The sequence below is a fragment of the Copadichromis virginalis genome, linkage group LG4 (genome assembly GCF_057382275.1).
Source record: "Copadichromis virginalis isolate Kocher_CV1m ecotype Utaka linkage group LG4, C_Virginalis_male_GT1.1, whole genome shotgun sequence".
Lineage (NCBI taxonomy): Eukaryota > Metazoa > Chordata > Actinopteri > Cichliformes > Cichlidae > Copadichromis > Copadichromis virginalis.
The window spans coordinates 2420197-2441680 of NC_140621.1; the positions used below are offsets into that span (position 1 = coordinate 2420197).

General features: G+C 41.6%; 1 protein-coding gene and 1 long non-coding RNA gene across 2 annotated transcripts in view; one reads left to right on the forward strand and one right to left on the reverse strand.

Annotated features, from left to right (window-relative positions):
* The window catches only part of LOC146710544 (uncharacterized), a 98712-nt gene that overhangs the window by 22974 nt on the left and 54254 nt on the right, over positions 1 to 21484 (forward strand). The window lies entirely within an intron of this gene.
* On the reverse strand, positions 511 to 9175 carry LOC146710546 (uncharacterized). Its single transcript, XM_085452984.1, has 5 exons — positions 9065 to 9175; positions 6678 to 6783; positions 2226 to 3067; positions 1799 to 2117; positions 511 to 1473 (listed from the first exon to the last, which is right to left on the reverse strand). The coding sequence occupies exons 2-5, from the start codon at positions 6693 to 6695 to the stop codon at positions 787 to 789; spliced, it is 1866 nt and encodes a 621-aa protein (XP_085309110.1). The 5' UTR covers positions 6696 to 6783; positions 9065 to 9175; the 3' UTR covers positions 511 to 786.

The following is a 21484-nucleotide window of genomic DNA, read 5'->3' on the forward strand; positions in this document are numbered from 1 at the left end:
TACAGGAAGAGAAATCATGGCTGAAACAATTTCTCATGAAACCAGGGGTGTGGTCCAACAGTCAGTTTGGTGAGGAAGGTTCCTAACTGAGAGAAGTGACCCAGAAGTATCTGTGTAGCAGCCACAATGAATCCAGATCATGAGCTTTATTAACTGATCAAAGTCTCTTCTTTCATCTTCTGTATCATTCAGTTTGCATTGGTAATGCCCATTATTGTAATGCTTTTTTAAGACCAGCAAAACTTTATTTCACTTTGGGTTAGCTGGGATAAGTGATGGATGGAGGGAATTTTACTTCAGCCACAGAAATCCTAAACAGGAAGGAGGAGCAGAGTTACAGTGGATCACTATCCAGCAGGGAAACAAGGTTTATTTCAATTTCTTGGCCATGAGTGAGATTTACTGAGTGGGCAAATTAGGGAGACGACACCATCAGATCCCGAGCCCTCCATGTGTTAATCAAGAGACGGCTGCTGTGCTACATCCATAAATAATGAATAATTTAGGAGCTAAAGCTGAAAGGACAGTTTATTTGTACCATCAGTGAAGATATTTTACATTTGAATTTTTTATTTAACATTTGCAAGATTCAATAACATAAAGAACCTGAACAAGAAAACATTTATGTGGATCAAAATACATTAAAACAAAAACTTTATAATAGGAAACAGAGTTTTCAACCAACTGATGAAAAGAAAGCTAACCACTTGACATGAACACTACAGTAGGACAGTTTTGAAAGCTTAAAATGGAACTAGGGGAAGAGTTTGATTCACAGCTGCCTCATCAGATTTTTACAGGAGATTCTATCTGAACTCTGTGGAGCCTGATCTCAAGCTTTTTGAGTCTGACACAGAAACCAGAGGATCTTTCTGTGTCTTCAGATTCACTGTGATCCAGTGATGGGAGTGATTTCAGCCCTGAGTGATCGCGCTGATGTTTGCACAGAGCAGACAATGAGGTGAATGTTTGGGCACATTGGTAACAGTGAAACAGTTTATTAGTAACGTGGGATCGTTTGTGTGCAGAGTATGAACTGAGATTCCTGAAGCTCTTGTCACACTGGTCACAGCTGTAGTTTCCTTCCATGTGTGCACGTTCATGCCTGTTACGATTATGTGAATGTGAGAAGCTTCTCTCACAGTGTCTGCACTTGTGTGGTTTCTCTCCTGTGTGGACTCGTTCGTGTGATTTAAGATGACCTTCAGTAGTGAAGGATGACCCACACTGATCACAGAGGTGCTTTTCAACCCCACTGTGAATCAGTTTATGTCGTTTTAAACCACTTGATGTGGTGAAGCTTCTCCCACATTCTTTGCAGTATTTCAGTTTGTCTCCAGTGTGTCTACGTTGATGTACTTTTAGGGTATTTTGCTGACTGAAAGTTTTTCCACAGAGGTCACAATGAAAGTCTTTCCCACCACCACAGTGATGACAGGGTTGAGAACTGGATCCATCTGTGTCGCTCTGCTTCTAAACAAAGACACAAAGACAGTGTAAGTCAGTCCTTCAACATTTGTATCCTGAACGTCGCCTGAAATAAAGAGCATCTCTGCAGACGTCCAACTACATTTGACTGTTTCAGTTAACACACTCAGTTTACTGGGCTGCAATAACTACAATACTACCACCATAATACTACAGTAATACTAAAATCATAACTGAAAGGAAAATCTGAATAATCACTCAGAGCTGCTTTTCCATGCAGTAGAATTGCTAACATGCTAACACAGTTTAATGAGCAGAGTTGTTCCAAACAGTCAGGCTAAAATGACAAGATAACAATATAAATACATACCTCACAGTAGCTGCACTTGTAGAGTCTCTTTCTGGTGTGGATCTGTTGGTGTCGTCTCAGGTCATGTGGAGATTTAAAAGTCTTCTCACACAGGTCACATTGATAAGGTCTCTCCTCAGTGTGGGTAAACGTGTGTCGTTGTAACTGTGCGTCTGTTGTAAAGTATTTGCCACACTGTTCACAGCAGTACACATCATGTCTGGTGTGAATGCGTAGGTGTGTATTTCGGCTCCCTCTCTGGCTGAAAGTTTTTCCACAGATGTCACAGCTGTATGCCTTAATTCCAGAGTGGGTAACTAGATGCTTCTGTAAGCTGCTACTGTGAGTAAAAGCTCTGCCACACTGATCACAGCTGTATGCCTTAATTCCAGAGTGGGTAACTAGATGACTCTGTAAGCTGCTACTGTCAGTAAAAGCTCTGCCACACTGATCACAGCTGTATGCCTTAATTCCAGAGTGGGTAACTAGATGACTCTGTAAGCTGCTACTGTCAGTAAAAGCTCTGCCACACTGATCACAGCTGTACGCTTTAACTCCACTGTGGATGAGTTGGTGTCTTTTTAGGGAACGCTTCAAGGAAAAAGACTTTCCACACATGTTACAGCTGAACGGTCTCTCTCCAGTGTGGATGAGCTGATGCTGTTTTAGTTTAGCCTTCTCAGTAAAACCCTTCCCACACTCGTCACAGCTGTATGCCTTAATTCCAGAGTGGGTAACTAGATGACTCTGTAAGTGGCTACTGCGAGTAAAAGCTCTGCCACACTGATCACAGCTGTACGCTTTAACTCCACTGTGGATGAGTTGGTGTCTTTTTAGGGAACGCTTCAAGGAAAAAGACTTCCCACACAAGTCACAGCTGTATGCCTTAATTCCAGAGTGGGTAACTAGATGACTCTGTAAGCTGCTACTGCGAGTAAAAGCTCTGCCACACTGATCACAGCTGTATGGCTTAATTCCAGAGTGGGTAACTAGATGCCTCTGTAAGCTGCTACTGTGAGTAAAAGCTCTGCCACACTGATCACAGCTGTACGCTTTAACTCCACTGTGGATGAGTTGGTGTGTTTTTAGGGAACGCATCCAGGAAAAAGACTTTCCACACTGTTCACAGCTGAACGGTCTCTCTCCAGTGTGGATGACCTGATGCTGTTTTAGTGAAGCCTTCAGAGTAAACTCCATCCCACACTCGTTACAGGTGTGTTTTTTCTCTCCCTTTCTTCTGTGAGGTTTGTCGGCCTCCTGAGAGCGCTGACTTCTGGCTCCATGTTGGTCCTGCAGTGACAGAGATACAAACAGAGGCAGTGAGTGAAATGCAGTCGTGGAACAAACTCAGCCTTCAAACTCCATTAACACTAGTTTTAAACCTGAAGGTGGAGCGTGGCACCAAACACCTTAAAGGTCTCTTATCCCCACCTGCTGGTAGTTCTAACACATTACATCCAACCTGCTGTTAAAGATAATTCATGACTGTTCAAACACTAAAATCACACACACACACACACACACACACACACACACACACATTATTTTATAATTTAGATTATTTTGTTGTTTCCTATTACATATTTCTATAATTTGTATAGATTTATACAGAATTATTCAGTGATAATAAATCCTATGTTTGTTTATTCTAAAGGAACCCCGTTAGCTTCCACAACAGATGTTGCTCGTCTTCCGTCAAATACTCACATAAAATATTACACAATAAAGTGGATTCAAGATATCCACATAATTGCACTCTTACATCCACAGTGAGGTTTCACAATTGTTCAAATATAAGCAATCAATAATAATAATATCAATAACATTGAGGCACATTACACAAATTTCAAAAACAAATCATGTCTTACAATATTTACAACAACTAAAAGCTCTGTAAATCGGCTTTTAAGTGTTCATTGAAGTTTTGAATAATTCTCTAATTTTTTAAGGCAACTTATTCCACTTAAAAGTTGCTCTAAATGTAACAGTTTTACAAAACGTTACTTTTAACTCGAGCATTTACTAAATTGCAGCTTGTTGAAAACTGTGTAATATGATGATGTATTTCATCTGGATACTGCAGCTGAGCAGAATAAATGTGGTGTGTTTAACAGAATTGCTTTCTTTAGAACTACAAGTAAGCCATAGAATATTTTAGCCTGTACAGGAAGCCAAGAAAGGTTATTATGCATTTTATCAATATTAGTATAGTATGAACATCTTCACACTAATCTGGACGCCTTATTCTGGACTAACTGAAGTCTGTTAAGATCTGTCTTATTAGCTGCTGACCAAATGATTGAACAATACTCCAGATGAGACATTACTAGTGCATTAATGACATCTTTCATAATGAAGAAGTGATACACAAAGAGCATTTCATAGCCATAGCTATGCCTTGTCGGCAGAGTTATGTGACATTAGTGATGTTTGTACTTTCAGCGTTAACTTGGTTTTAAAGCCTTTAAAATATACGCCGTTCAATAGTCGACCTTCATCTGACAGAGAATGTGATGATTTTGTGGATAATTAAAGTCAGTCATATATCCACAAACACAACAAGCTGAAAGTCAGTGATGCTGCTCGGTTTGCAGTCCTGAACATCACGGCACAAGCAGGATCCACTGCACTGTTAATGTTAGCTGTGTTATATTGCTGCCTCTGTTCGGTGGTGTCGAGCCAAACGGACTTTAACGTGTGTTTGAACGAGCTGACGGTTCACTCGTTAAGCTGAAAGAAAGATGCTTTAATCACAGCAGTCACACATGTGTCCACTGCACCATCTGGAACTCTTCTTGTTTACACTCGTAATAACACAAACACTAAATCCTGCTTCTCTGGTGCTGTTGTGTAGCAGTGTGTACACCTGAGACTGTCACCTGTCTGTCTGTCCTGCACTCTCTCTCTGTTTCTTTCTCTCTGATTGTGGAATAAAAGTATGAACGTGTGTTTATAAGTTACACTTGTGTTTGAATCCTGCAGCTTATCACACATTTGATTTCCATGTGTGACGACTGCAAGTGTCCAGAGTGAGGACAGACTGAGGGACCCACTGCTGCACATCATCTGTGAGGCTTTGCAGCCCTGATGATCCACCAGGACAAACTCAGCAGTGTGTGAGGAAGAGGAGGAGGAAGAGCCAGCAGCAGCTGACAGATGGAGAGAATAGACAGACTGTTCCCTGTTTGTGAAGGACTGCTAGGAAAGTTTAACAGAACTGTCTGTGCTGAATCAGTCTTATTAGGTAATGTTCACATAATGTGATCCTCCCAGTGTTTCCAGTGTGGGAGAAAGTACTCAGAGTACTCAGGGCCTTCAAGTTACACACTATGAAAGGCAGCAACAAGTTTAATGTTCAGAAACCTAAAGTCTGTATCAGCAGCAGGATGGAGCTAAAAATAAATGTTGGTTTCAGTTCTATGAAGCTTTGAGTATTTTGGATCAGTAGCTGCTGTGTTTGTTGCATCATATTGCTGTAACTGTTTATATGCTTTATATATTCTGAGCTAAGTTGATCTATAGTGTTACATCATATTCTATAAGGATGTTATGTGTTTGTAGACTTTCTGCCCAGTTTGACCCATTTAGCAGACGTCAGCCTGTTTAAGGCTCTGATATCTATTCTGTGTGACTTACAGCAGTTATGACATGGTCTGATTTTCTCACCCAATAAAGGAACATTTCATATATCAGTCGACTCTTCATTCTATCAGAAACAGTTATCACAGCTCCTACATTTGCTTTTACACATATATGTAAGCATTGAGCCAAATTTAGTAATGACAACGTATTAAAAGAACAATATTTGTCTCTTATATATGATACATCTGTATACACACTGTCACAGATACTTGTCTGTGAGTGAAGTGATTAATATAATAACTATAATATTGGCCATATTATATTTACATTACCACAGTGAGATGACTTTAGTCTCATGAACAACATCAGCTAATTGTTATTTACAGCTAATCTTAAACGACTGTTCAGCACAGAAATGAAGCCCAACAATCATGTTTCACAGTCCTGTGGTCTCAGCCTCAGATACTCATCAAATCACACAGAGCTCATGTAGAAACAAATGAACTAAATATGTTCTCCTTCATTTCTGTCAAACAAAGCTGTATGAAACGTTTCCAGCTGTTAGTATCATGGTTGCTAGGCAACCTGGGCAGCGCGACGGAGGCTAGACGTCCCATTTCACGAGCCTACGAGCCTCGCACTTCGGCCTTAGCGGCCTTTGAGTACGCGGCCCTTGAGGACTTTAAAGCTGCAGAACCTGAATCGGGATACAGCCATGATGATCTCCAGCCTCGTGCTCGCCAACATTCTCACCTGAGTTAAGAAGACGATCACTGAAATGGTCTCAGCAGGTCCTTTGATGACAGCAATGAAATGCAGCGGTAAGGCTTTTTGGGGATTAAGTTCGTTTTCATGGCAAAGAAGGACGATGCAGTTCATCTGATCACTCCTCATAACATTCTGGAGTGCAGGCAAAATGCTATTATAAAAACTTAAGCAGCAACTTCTCCAGGTTCCAATATTTATGCAATTCTCAAACCTTTTGGCCACGACTGTATAACCTCTTCTGAAGTTTAGTGGATGTTATACATGGTTATGCTCAGGATGTGTCGGCCAGTTTCCACTGGAAACGCCTTTTGGTTAAACTGTCAGCGAGGAATTTGCATTTGCACTGTTACATTTTTATATAACTTTAATGCAGATAAACAACAGCTGCTTGTTTCAGTGAAAATACATTGATGGCTTTTTAATAAAGTTGTGCAGCTGTAAAGTATTTTGTCTGCTGTCAATTCTATCGTCAGCTACATCGTTATGGCAAATGTTCAGATGTATATGGTGATAAATATCTTTGGTCATATGGTCCTGCTCTGTCTGTCACCTTCTGTGTTGAGCTCATTGTTTCCTCTGTAGTGGCTGAGCTGAGTCCAAGTAGCTGAAAATGTTCCTCTGCTGCTCCGTCAGACTCTCCTCCTCCTGCTGATCAGCTGGGACACAAAACAGATCTTTGTTAGGCTCCACACTGCACTGAAGAGTCAAAGTGTCTCATATGTTCATCTGACAAGTAAAAGAACACATTTTTGTTTCCCGAGGTGGGCAACTTGTTGGAAACAAACACAAAAGCTTTGAGCACTGATACCTGCCATTGCTGGCATTGAAAGATGCAACGCCAGCAATGTGGATTGTCAAGACTCAAACCAATCATCAAGCAAAGACAACAGGGATCATTTGTTTCTGTTTATTTAGCATTCACAGCATTTGTAGTTGCCTTCTGTGCAGGGGAAGTCCACGCACACTGTGTGGTACCGCCATCCGCAGAAGGTGCATTCAACCTCTGTAAGAGAAACGAGGTTGTCTGAGACTGAAATGATATTCACTAAAGAAGTGGGGATTTGTAAAACTTCAAGTGTATGATAAGGTGAAAACAAATACACAACTGCATGTCATGTAGTTGAAGGTTTTTTTTCTTTTGGAAGACCGGAAAACACTGAAAGTTACAAATTAGTCCTTTATTTATCCAGGTAAAAAAAAATCTCATTAAGATTAAAAATCTCATTTCCAAGAGAGACCTGGCGTCATGGCAACACAAGTCACATACCACACAGGTATATAACATTTAAAACAAACACAATATCCCAACATGTGTAACAAATGTATTGTGCTTGAAACAAATTCAGAATAGGTGATAAAGCAGCTGCACATGTGTGTCACGAGTAAATCTGGCTGTATAACAAACAGAAACAAGTGATCCTGCTGTCTTTGCTCAATGGTTGGTTTGAGTCTTGACAATCCACATTGCTGCCATCTTTCAATATGTTTGAATGCACCAGTGTAAGTGCAGCCACTCAGACTCAATGTGTTCATAGAAACAGGTGCAGATGTGTCACGAGTTCATCCAGCAGTAGCTATGGCACTTGGCCACAGGGGGCAGCAGTGGACTGACCTGCATTTGAGACTGCTCCAGCTGCTGTGACAGTCAGTAGATCTGCTACAAATTGCAGATCATATGCAAGTTTTGAAATGACATTATAAATATTCCTAACTCAGCCACGGCAGCCATGTTGATGTATTACCTATATTGGCTGAAAATGTTCATTTGCAGAGAAAAGACACAGGCAGACTGTGCTTACAGGATGTTACATGTTATTATGTGATGTTACTGAAATCATCATGAATAACAGGAGTGGTGATTCCTGTAACTTTGTGTATATAATTTGGCATTTCTTACTGATGCAGGCCAAAAATAAATACATAAACTGAGCACCTGATGGCTTTGAACTTTTGTTGTCCATCTTCCATTGGTTTGAATTTTGCGCTCCAGTACAAACACAAATCCCCCAACCCGAGGATCAGCACAATTAACCTAACAGACCTACACCTTAGTTCACAGATTCACTTTGTCTAAGGTTGATTTCTGGGATTTCACACAACCCAGGATTCAGATCGTGAATCCATGATGGGCTTGGATTTACATCATTATAAATGAAATGTGCTCTACTTGGAAGCAGCCGGCCCCGCCCCTTTTGACGGGTTGTGTGAGACTTTAAATCATCAAACTGTAAATTATAAATTAAATTGTTATTGATCCTTTACCCCGAGTCCTAAAGTTATATTTATTTTCTTACTCTTCTTATATTTATTGTTTGTTTACTTGCACCGCTGTAACTGCAGCCTCGTCGTCTCGTCTCTCTATATGCTGGACTGTCTGTAGCGGAGATGACAATAAAGTTTACTTTGACTTCAGCAGCGCGCAGGCGCACCGAGGGCTCTCGCGCTCACTTTATAGAATTTAGAAAAAACATGGGTGCAGATTATAAGTCTGTATCATAATATCTGTTTGTTGTTTTTATTTTGTTTTGCGAGTTGGTTATTAGATGCCGCTCCAGCCAGCCAGAGACTCCCCGCCGCCCCGCCCTCTCCTCCCTGTGCCGCCAGCAGCAGGCGCACCTCGCAAACGGAGGGCGCCCTTACTCCCAGCAAATGGCTGATAGAAAACCGATCGGTGCCTACGAATTTCCCAATATGCGCTGGCATGACGTCGGGGAAGCATGGGTACGACCGATTATTTTATTTTTTTCTTGCCCGTGATGCCCCCCCCCCCCCCCCCCACCACGATGCATTCTATTGGTTTGCACACTTACACACACCCAGCTGTGGTTTCCTGTTTTGCTGGACTCTGGAGAGCCCCGCCTTTAACGCTCTTCTCTCACAGAGAGCAACAGAAAACTTGGAAAAACTCCAGATTGACTGAACTCAGTTCAAAGTTACCTTGACACCTTTAGATGTGAGACGTAGTGATGGTCCGCTTGAAGCTGACGCTCCGGTGCGTGTGTCAGAAAGATCAACGCGCTGCTTCAGAAGCACCGTGTCGAGGCTTGATTCGTTTGGCCAGAGTCACGTGATCAGTGACGTCTGAAGCTTCCTTTAGAACGTACCTTTTTTTAAATCGAACTTTATTGAAACACAATGAGTATACAACATACAAACAGATGAAGTTTACAAAAGAACAGAACATGAACATACAGAACCAGGAGTAAAAAAATTATGATATGAGGAGGCGAAAAAAATCTACATATAAATATTGTTCTGAGAGGCTTTTTGTTGGTTGAGTCTGAAATTGATTGTATGTACAATTCATATCCTTATAAAACGGCAGAAATATGGTGTTTTATTAATAAACTTACATTTATGGATATAAAATAGCTAAAAGTATTAACAAATTTTTTATAAAAAAACATTTATCATTCTTCCTGGGGAACTTAAAGAAACAGAATAAAACATTTTCCCATCGTAAAGAAAACTCCCTTAAAATATGGACAATAACAAAACTGCTAAATTCTTCCAGAATCTCTGTGTAGAGGAACCAAAAGACATGTGCCACAGTTTCTGGATGATCCCCACAGAAAGTTCAATTAGTATTTATGTCTCTTTTAAATGTTACCATATAGTGACTGGCTGGGTCACATTTATGAAGAATTTTATATGAGATTTCCTTACCTTGTTCACAACTAGATATTTATGGGATCATCCAGACTGTCTTCCAGGTGATATCTGGAACATGTCGGTTCCAGTAAGATATTCTATATATGGGAGAGACATGATATCTTCTTGGAATAAACTACGTATTCTCTTATTGCTGTTACCAAGTTCCTGTGAAAAGCAGATTTTTCCCACTGCTGACTCAGCTGGATCAGGGAGAGTGACTGAGGCAGATATTGAGCTGTCAGTGTTTTTATATAACATTAAAGTCCCTGAGGGTATGGCACCAAGCACCATTGAGAATTCCCCACCACCACTTCCCCTGCCAGTGGCGGACTCCCTCAGACATCGGTGCATTGGTGGTTCTTTGTGTCTGGGGGTGGGCGTCCGGGTACACACCGGCTCACTCCCTGGTGACCGCTTATCGGGGCCTGGGGCCTGGGGCTCGCTCGGGCCACTTTGGAGGTGGGGTGCCCCCGGCCTCTCGGCCTGGGGCTCGGTCACTCAGGCACAGCTGGCTGCCGGCGGAGCTCACGGGCGCGTCACTGCAACTCCCCCTGGCTTCTGCTCCGCGGCTGCTGAGTGAGCCCTCATCTGGGACTCTCCTCAGCTCTTTCTGGGACAGTGGCGCGGCTGCCCCTCTGTTGGTCTTCCATGGTCTCTTGTGTTCTGGGGGCCTCTGGATGTCTGGAGTTTTGATCTCCTCCATACCTGCTTCATGCCCTGGAGGACGGGGCTGTGGCCCCCCCACACCCTCTAGCAGATCATTACATGGAGAAACCTTTGGAATGCAAGCATGCTGATCCACACAGGTGTGCACACAGGTGTATACACGGGTATTCACAGACGCGGACTACAGCTTTCTTGGCTGCTGCCTCAAAGCACATTGTGCGCTGTCTATCTTGCGTGCTGCACAATATCGTTTATTATTTAGTATCTACTGATATCTACTGCTAGCTAGTTTATTGTGATGGTGCTGTTTTTTTATTATGTTGCTCTTTGTTGTTTGCTTTCTCTTCTGTTTTTTTTCTCCATACAGGTGACCCAGGTGTTTTTTTTTTTCTTTCTTCCCCCCTTCTCACCGTCTCTTCTCCCCTTTGGTTTTCTTTCTCTCCCTCTCTTTCTTTCATTCTTTCCCCCTGTCCTATCCCCCAGTCACGTCTGTCCCGTTTGTAGCAACTGAAAATAAAATAAATTCATAATTATAATAAAGGTCAATCAAATGGACCAATATGGCAAGGCCATGATGATCCACTTGGTAAAATAAATCCGCTTGGCATCTTTCTTGGCCTTAAGACAACAATTCTGATGCTAAAGATCCAAACGGGACACACAAAAAAAAAAAATCAAGCACATTGTCCTAACCTTAACACCATAATGTTTAACAGTTAATACCCTCAAGTTGAAGGATAACCACCCAACACTAGAAGTACCCACTGATGTTTTCTAGAGACCTTTGAAAGATACACTCTCAGAAAAGATGTGTCTTACCCACTTTTTGTGTTCATGTATTTTAAAACGCACACACACAAATAATTGAGCACATTATTCTCCAATCACGTTGCAATTTGTGTCCACCATTATTCTATTTTTAACTGTCATAAAATGATCATTGGTTTCTTTTGGTGTGAGAGCTGAGGCGAGGAATGAAACGAAAGAAAAAGACAGGAAAGTCAGTCATTCGGTTAAAGACATTCAGCAAAATAATATTCAGGTCACAATTTCTAAAAATGTATTCAGTAGAAAACAGTAACTAGCGCATCCTAATGTGAGACTTTCCCATCCCCTTATTGAAAGATAAAAATGATTTACTGATGTTTTCCTGCTTTATATAGATGTGTGTTAATCTTAGCAGAGTTGTGTTTTTTCTACTGATGATTTTTTTACAGTTAGAACTGCAGTAAATTATTTTAATTTACTCAGTTTTCATGCAACCTTTGGAAGCTTTCCATGCCACATCACCTTGTTTGAGTCTTTCTGTTGGAGCTATTTTATTTTTTTCAAGAGGTGCAGTAGTGAAGGGAGAGGAGTCGGATGCTGGGGGTCTGGGAGGATTTGTGGCTCCCAGAGTGGAGGAAGAGAGGAGGTAGGTCTGTGGGCAGGCTGGGTTCTGGAGCAGGGTAAAGAGCATGGTGGTTTGGGTCCAGAGCATATTGAGTCTCACAGAGGTGGGGAGCAATGTGGAAGGTGCAGGAAGCAGGGCCAGTTGAGAGTGGGAAAGTGAAAAAAAGAGAAACAGGAGAGTTCTTCTGGTGGTTGAGCAGGTGGATCATAAATTCATGAAGGTAGGTATAACAGTTTGCCAGAAAATCACGGCCACAACCGGTCCTTAAATATGGAGGTCTCTAATGAATTATTACTTCCAGATGCAGGGAACAGAAAGCCCAGGAAGGTAGCTCCACCGGAAGGAACCACCCAAAGCTTCCTGGAGAGAAAATGGTACAAACCCCCCAGCCTGCCCTCAATGCTGACATAATAGGTTATATTGTGGTTCTAAACTGATGTGGTGTGAATGTGAGCATGAATGGTTAAACCTGCAACTGCTAAGATTGTATGGTGCTTCTCACCCTGTGATAGCTGGGATAGACTCCAGCAACCATATGTGGGTTAAGTCCCAGTTGGACATGTCTACTATGGCTGATAAAAAAAGAGAAATTACGATGACTGTTTAAAACGTATACATTGAGAAATAAAAGCATTTCTGATCGTTAAAAAAAAAAAAAAAAAAAAGAGAATTCCCCAACACTGTTTGACAAGTTTGACGAGCATCTTGACTTTTGGTCTTTGGATATTAACAGTCCTGGGTGTGTGACTTCTTGTTTAACAGAAATGTTACAGAGAGCATTTGCAGTGCAGCCTTTAATTGCTAGTAATTCACATGTTTTTAAGATTTAGACATAAACCAGATGCCTCAGAGAAATCACTAATAACACTAAGGGCTGGACGGATTGTTCTTAGAAAGGTGTCTGTTTCTCATAAAGCCTGATTGTGTCTCATCCATAATTGTGTCCAAGAACTCTTTCATTCTGTTAGCAAGTACTAAAGCCATAATCTCATAGTCATCATTGAGCAGACAGATGGGTCTCCAATTATCAATAAGAAGTAAGTCTTTGTTTGGCTTTGGAATAAGTGTTATGAGACCCTGAGTAAGAGTAGGAGGGAGGATGTTATTCTCTACACTTCCTATGAAAAGCTGCAGTAAGAACGGAGCCAGGAGATTAGAAAATGATTCATAAAACTCTGCAGTCAAACCATCTGTGCCGGGAGATTTGTTGGCCTTAAGTGCAGAAATAGGATTACAAACGTCCTCCACAGTCAGAGGGCTGTCACAGTGACTTCTATCTTCCACAACAATAGTTTTTAGGTTTTTAATATTATTGAGAAACAGCGTTGAGACATATATATTCTACTTTTCTAAATGATTGACTATTTCAATGGAGAACCTAAATGACACGGACCCGTGTTTGTTATTACATATCTCTATTTTGAATGTGACAAGTCTATCATTGCCTGTTATTCATAGGTATTAACAGAGTTTTTGGCCTTTTTTCCTCTATAAAAGCTAATTGACTCTTTACAGTGGCCTGCTATGGTTAATAATAACATGTTCAGTCATGAGTGAAATCAAAGCTTTTCTTCACTTTAGCATTTAACATTCCCAACAATATAATGTGATACCTTAATTAAAACACAGCTAATAAAACACAATTTTCTTAATGCAAACATCAGTGACTCAACATTAGCAACCAAAGGGTTCAGTCTGCAGCTCACACTCATGTGAAGCTACAGCCTCCCCCTTTAGTCTCTGTCATCCTTCTGCTCCTGCACAAACAAAGCAAGACAAAACCTCCACCCTTCTTCTACAGGCTGGGTGAATTGTTGTGGACATTCACTAATCCTAAAGTCGGCACCGTTTTTGTCTCAGTATCAAGTCTAGATCCTGGTTACCATAAAAATTGAAGGGGTCTACAACAACTACCATCCTCCTATCTTTATCCTGGTTGCAGCAGGGCCGGGAAATAACACTGAAGTGATAGGTTACCAGGCAGGGTACACCCCGGACAGCTCACCAGTCTATCAGATAGAAACACACAGCCGTTTACATTCATGGATAATTTAGAATCATCAGTTAACCTAGCTCTAATAACTGCCTGACTTTTCCTCTCACACTGGAAACCAGAATACCCAGAGAGAAACCACTGCAAACTAGCCAGACTGTGGCCTTGAGCCCAGGAGCTTCTTACTGTGGAGCAACAGCACTAACCAGCATGCCAACAATGGAGGAAATACAGGAAAGCTATGATTTCCTGTATTTGATGCAATGAAGTTGAATTTCGTACAGATCTTTAAAGCCTGAGGCAATCGTGTTAAACACACGTGAGATGCTCACGTAAATCCAAGAGCTGCCCTTTTTTGTTCCTTTTTTTTCTCAGTGTGTTCCTCCTTCAGTTTGTCAATATAAAATTGTACTTAGCAGTCAGTATAAGCTTTGAGTGATATAAGTTTGCATGTGACAGAATACTGCATGATGACCTTTTGATGACTTAGATTTGATAAATTCTTCCTCACAGCGATAAAAGCTGAACCAGCTGTGATTATTTCACTCCTGCCAGGAAGAGGAGAGCTGGACACTTTATCTGCACTAACAAGAAGAGAACCACACACACACTCCCTACACACTAACATCCCTCTGCCTATGAATAGATGTATTCACTGTTGTATTACGTTTGTATATAAATAAAGACAAGTGCAAGAACAGAGCGCACATCACAGGCCCCACTCTGGTGGGAGCATCTGTGATCATGCCCTTGCAAGTAAAAGCTGCAGCGTCTGTGTGTTTCTACCTTTAGATTCTCAGCTGAAGAAGTGTCTTTAGAATAAATCTCTTGAGGAGTAAACATGACTTGGGATCTGATGATTTTTTTAGATATCTACAGATCAGAAATTATTTTAATCACAACTTAATTTGTAGAAACATTCTTATTACTAACCAAATCTGAAGTGCAAAGTAAAATTATTTCTAAATTATATAACAGCATCCGGCGGTGTAAAAACGACAGCACTCTGTATATTAAAGCGAAGTGGGAAAAGGAGGGTAATTTGACAATTACAGAGAAGTGTTGGGCTCACGCATGCAAGATACAGTGGGCTACCACTGGGTCTAATGTTTGGCATGAATTTAGCTGGAAAAGCATCATGAGATTTTTCATTACCCCTGCTCAACAAAGATATCGAGGACTTGGTGATAAATGTTGGAGATGTGGGGGAGACGGAGCTAACCATTTCCACATCTTTTGGGACTGTAAAGATATTCGCCAGTATTGCTCTCTAATCCATGATCATTTACAAAATGTTTTTTCATTTGTTTTTCCTTCAACTTTTGAGACCATGTTTTTGTGCAATGCACCAGTGGATAAACTGGATTCCAACGACAGAAGACTCCTGTACATCCTTCTGGCCGTAAGTAAAAAGCCTCTTACGAGAAGATGGCTTAAGCCTGAACCACCAACGATAGAAGACTGGATCCATTCTGTACAAGAGATCTATACGATGGAAAAAGTGTCATTTTCTCTTAAACTTCCAGGGAATATGGTCTAAATGGACAGACTATGTTAAGCATATGAGGTGTGATTTTGTGTACGATGTTACAACCCTGAGTACTACGTAAACCTGGCTGCCCTGCTGCCTCCTAACCCTAGTTTGTTTGTTTGTTTGTTTGTTTGTTTGTTTGTTTGTTTGTTTGCTGTTGTTTTTTTGGGGGGGGGGGTTGTTTTTGTTTTTGTTTTTTTCTTCTTTTCTTTTCTCTTCTCTTTCTGTTTCTACCTGTGGCTCCCTATGTGTGTTTTGTTAGAGTCTTCCCAGTTTAGGTTTTGTAGAGTTTTGTGTTCAGCAATAAAAGCTGCCATTTTGAGTTCAGTCTTGTCTCCAGTGAGTTTGCGTTTGGGTCAAATTCCTGCCTGCACACAGCCGATCATGACATTATTGACCAAAGATAAGCTCACATGTCACCTCATGACACAGACACTTATTTCCACAGCATGCACGAGGACTGACAATAAGTGTCTATAAAGCCACTTCTATCTGCCACACCTGTGCTTCTGTCATGGTTGCTCTCCTCTCACTCTGTCATTTATCCACAGTCTGCCTCCCTCTGCTCCGTCAGCTGACGTCCTCTCTACACCACCTGCTGTGTTTTATCCTGCAAAAACACATTTAAGAAGCGTTGCACCGAGTAACGGGAGGAACTGCTATAAAATCCATTTAAAGGAGGTGGTGCTGAGTGCTGTGACTGGGGTCCCACCACTGACATCACGGGTGGAGGACATGTTGGAAAACTGCTACAAAGTGCTGTGCAGCCAGCAGAGCTTACAGTCTGTCCTGTGTGTCATACAGGCTCTCACACTTAGTGTTTCTGTGACACATTGAAGAGAAGTTTGTGTTGTTCACAGTTGTGCTTGTACTGAGTGACAGCTGACATGACCTAACAGGAATAATGTGTCTGTGCTGAATGAGAAGTAACACACAATGAAGTCTTGATGCATCTCAATCATCCAGGAAAGTGAGTCTGTTGCTTCTGTTCATCTGGACGCAGCGTTTTGTGGGAGAAACGTGTCGTCATCATCAGGTGACGTCTTCAGTCTCAGCTGCAGGTTTCAGTCTTACAAACAGGACATTTGCATAAAGACTGAAAGCAGCTGCAGGAACGATGGGCTGGGAGCTCCGTTCCTTCATCTTAATTATGCAGATTCTCAGGACCATTGATCAACAACCACTGATCCATGTCCATGAGTCCCATTCACAGAGATGTGGGAATGGCTGCAGTCACAGCATGTAAGATGGAAAGAAATGAGAAGTATTTAGCTGAAGTGGATTTGATTTATGTTACTTCTTTTTTAACTTGTAGTTCTACATTGGAAGATTATTGTGATATTGAAATATAAAAATAAATTTATATTCTATTATTTTCTCAAAATAAGCGTCACACTCGTGGAAGCCGGTGTAGCCGCCGAAACGCCAGCATTTATGGAGACTTTCAGCCCCAGGTAGGCCAGTTATGGATCTTCGGATCCACATTATGTCAGCAGCTCCACCGTGAACTATGTTAAAGACAAACACGCTCACGCCTCACAGACGACAGCTTACAGTCCTGTAGAGAGAAAGTGACTTCGTACAGCCCCGACCTGCAGACGCTGTGCGCAGAGGTTCAGGAGCAGAAGTCCCGTTGTAAACATATCACGGCAGACCCGACGATGTTTCCATGAACACGCTTTCAGCATCTCTTTATTGACCACTCAGCCTGTGAGTGGGTCCTGTCTTCTCCACGTCCACACCACCTTCATGAATGCACGGGCACCCCCCTCCAGACCTGATCCCTCCGTCCGTGCACATACCACTCACACCCGTCTCCTCATAATGGGGCGAGTTTTATAAAGTGATATTTCAGTGTGAATTTATACAATGACTTCATCTTTGATCCTGACACTGTGGGGCCCCCTTATACACAGACGCGTTTTAGACACTAGTCTGTAAAGGTGTATGTTAGACAAATTGTGTTGCCTTTGATGTACATTGTCATATTGTCTCAGTAACGGGACATTGGCAGATATTTTAGACAACCCCCCCCTTCACTAAGGTGTCGGTTATATTCTCCTCACAAATGTAATAATAACTTCTAAGCTCTCCTGACAGGATAATAACACAAACAGACACACATTGTCATGGGTAGTGAGGCAGACTCAGCGCAGACCAGAAACTCCTTCAAACAAGAGTGAATTTATTTACAGTGCTCTCCACAGTGAAACATGTGTACAACGGTGTTTGGGAAAAGGGGCCGGGATTCCAGGGTCCGGGTGTGAAAGGGGCCGGAGTCCAGGAAGAGAAGGTTTTCACACGGATTTCACAAACAGCTCCTCTTCTCTCCACCAGCACTCTGGCTCACGCTCAGTCACAGTGCACAGGGAACGGGTCCAGGGGGAATGCTGACGGCTCAACGATCCAGCGACGAGTTGAGCAGGTCCGCCATCTTAAGTAGTGCTCTAATTCGTGATCGGTGGCAGGGGTGCTGATCATCCCCAGGTGCGTGGGCCAGGGGCGGGAGCCCACACTGAGCTCCGCCCCGGCAGGAGAAAGAGAGAGCAGAGGCGAGAGAGGGAGAATGAACAAAACTAAGTGTCTGACTGGCGTCAGCTGGCGAGGTGCGGGGACCATGACACACATGGAGCTGACTGTGAGTCCACAGGAGGCCTCCGTCCCCTCACTGTCTCTGCTGTGGTGAACATCTGGAGTCCTTTAACTGCTCGTCTCACAGGAGACTCAGCGAGGACGCCTCTGGTCTGCTCACTTTATCTCCACCATCTCCACCCACATCACTGACACTCAGCCCCACCCTGTCTCTATCTGTGACCTTTCACCCACTTTAACTAAGGTGGTGATCTACTGTGATAAGTTGCATCAGAAGCTTCATGGTAGAATCAAACTCTGTTGGTTCGTTTGCACGATAATGTTAATCACACACACACACGCATGTACGCACGCACACACACACACACAACAATTCTCACACTGGGGTTTTTGCAAATGATATCAGTGACCACAACCAAGACCACAAATAGCTTTTAAAGGAGATTTGAAGCTTTTCTGGCAGCAAGCTTCATGATTTATGGGACTATAACTGGAACAGAATCTACCTGATCACCAATGGTGACACTCCAGATCAAACCCTGATAACTCATAACCTACATGGTAATTTCAAGTGTGGGGGATGCATTAATTGTCAATACACCAAAAATGTCAAATCATTCAAAGACCCTATAGGTGACAAAGCCATTGCCACAAAGGGCTTTATCACATGCAGAACTAAAAATGTAATCTACATGATACAGTGCCCATGCAATAAGATATATATAGGAGAAACATCCCGCCCTCTTAAAGATTGAATTAATGAACACAGAAGTTCGATCAAGAGGAATGATTCAACCAGCCCTGTTGCAAGACACTTCAACGATAAACATCCAAATTCACCATTATTTTTCCGGCATTGAAGCCATTAAACTAAACCAAAGAGGTGGCAACATAAATTTTATCCGGAAAAAAAGAGAAGCATCTTGGATATTCCGTTTTAAGAGTCTGCACCCCAGAGGTATGAATGAGCATTTTTCGATCAATGAGGTTTTATGAACTACACCTTTTTTTAAAAGAATTATTTTTATTTTTTTATCCTAATTTTATCAGTTAAATTACTCTCACATGAGTAATGTTTATTCAAGTAATCTTGTTAGTTCAGCCAAAGAAGGAGTAGCGTGCTAGACATCTCATCTTAAGTCTACATTTTAAGTCTAATCTTTAGAGACTTTACAATTTAGAGACATAAATAAGGTTCTTTTAACAAATGTGTTCCCATGTGATGATGTAATCGTGTTTTCTAATTCTAACGTGCTTTTACCATTAAAGACTGCCCCCCTGTTTTTGTTTTGTTTGTTTAAAATCTGTGTGTATATTTATAGCATCCTTCTTATGCATTTCATGCATGTGTTATTTTCAGACATATGGGGGTTATGTCCCCCCCTCCTCATCATTAATGATCTAGCCCAGTATTTACTTGGGCGGGACTTAACCAATTAACCAATACCTACCTATTATATGTCAGCTGACCTATCTATGAAGTTTTGACTGGTTAATTTGAATTTTTTTCTGTTTCCTGTCTTGTATTTAAGCAATTCTTTACAATGTTTTACTATGACCGTGATGAAGGCCACAAGCCGAAACGCGGTGGTCAATTATTAAAGTTGTTCTTCTTCCCTCAAGTGTTGCTGGAGTTCCTGCTTTTTTTATATACAAGTTATATGCCAGACAAAGGAGGAGGTGATCAGTGCAATATAAGGTGCAATGTGATGGGTGGTGGTGCACAGTGAGTGTCCAGGGTGCGAGGGGTCCTTGAGGATGACATTGCCAGTATATAAATGTCTCTGAGGGAGGTTAGTGTCGGGCCCAGGGCCGCTCTGCTGCCCTCACCACCCGCTGCAGTTTCCTCTTGTCCTCCACAGCAGCTGAACCACAGCGTGCAGCAGAAGGAGCTCCATGGTAGAAGTTCATTAGCAGTTTGTGATTAGCATTCTTGGACATACGTAGATCTTGTGGAGATACAGAAATTATTTTTACTGCAATAATATAACCTGCATTATTAACATTGCCTTAATAATATTACTTACAGGATTGATATTGTATCAAAGATGTTTGCCATCATAGTAACCTTTTTCATTACAGGTGTAGCTATGATCATTTTATACACATTGCATATTTGTGCTCATTCAGAGTTGATGTTCAGTCTATTAAAGGTCTCAAGCTTTGTGAAGCGCTATGTCTTCACAATCCATTGTGTGGGTGACCTGGAACATAGAAGGCCGCGTACACGCTTGCAAATATAATCTAGAAACTTGCCAGGCCAAAGGTCTGGAATTCATTTAGCTTCTAACTGCATGTTAGTCTACTTGGTAACAGATGACAGGAGAGCAGTTAAGAAAGGGATCAGTCTTCAGGGACCATGTAGGCTTGAAATGTATTACCATGTATGGCAGGTGTTATCAAAAACTGAACTTTTGTATCTCTTTTTACACATTTAAGATGTACCATTGACTGTAATCGATGTATTTTAATCTGTAATTGACGCACGAGGGGGCGTAAAACCCTGATGCTATGAAATCATCATCTTGTGTATTCTTAGGGGGAGGCGTTTTGCTGATGTGATGCTGTATACTTCTTCTCCTGCGTGTGTTTTAATAAACTCATTGTCTGATTGCACTCTCCTGAGCCTCTGCTGGTGTGTTCTGTTGCTCAACATTTTTCGAACTCGAAACAATCTCAAATTAAAAACCAATGATTGATGCAAAACTCATTTGTTACTTTGGGTTTGCTAGTTTCAGTTTATTTAATATGAACTTTTAGTTATGTCATTTCTTCTTCAAGTAATGATTCAAGACAAAGAGAAGGTAATAAGGCAAAGACGTGGTATTGGCCACTAGTGAAGTGTGTGACTGTCAGGCTGCCAAACAAACCTCTTCTCCAGCACGTCACACTTGTGGAGCTTCCTGGAAACTGTGACTGTAACAAGAGCAGAGATCAGATGTGGAAAGGGCTCATTCAAGTTTAATTCAAATGTATCTGCACCTTTAACTTTATCTGCACCAAGTCTGATCTGTGTGATCATTCACATGATCTGAAAGCAACTTAAAATTCAAATATAGATCTTGGGGAAGAAACACTGACTCCACATTCACAGGAGACTGAAGACACAAAAATAAAAGAAATGAATCAGCCAGTTGACCAGTGTGCTTATTTTAGGAACTGTTTAATATTAGATTTTTCATAAACTCTGAGACATTGTAAGTACATTTGTAAATACACCCTCTAGTGTAAAATTTGTGTTGATGAAGATGAAACAAGGGTTGACATTTCAGCAAACAATGATCCCAAACACAGCCAGCTGGTTTCAGAGAGAGAAACTAAAGCTGATAGAACGGCCATTGACCTGAATCCTCACAGTTTATAGAAGGGGCCCTGTTGATGTGGAGAAACGTCTGAGCACATGTGATGTGCAAGTTAAGAGCATTTGAGCATCTCATGGTGGTTACCTCAGAGACTATCTGTCACTTTGTGTAGAGCCACGCCCACAGCGCACAGAATACATGTGTTCGACTAATTTGTCCACCAGGA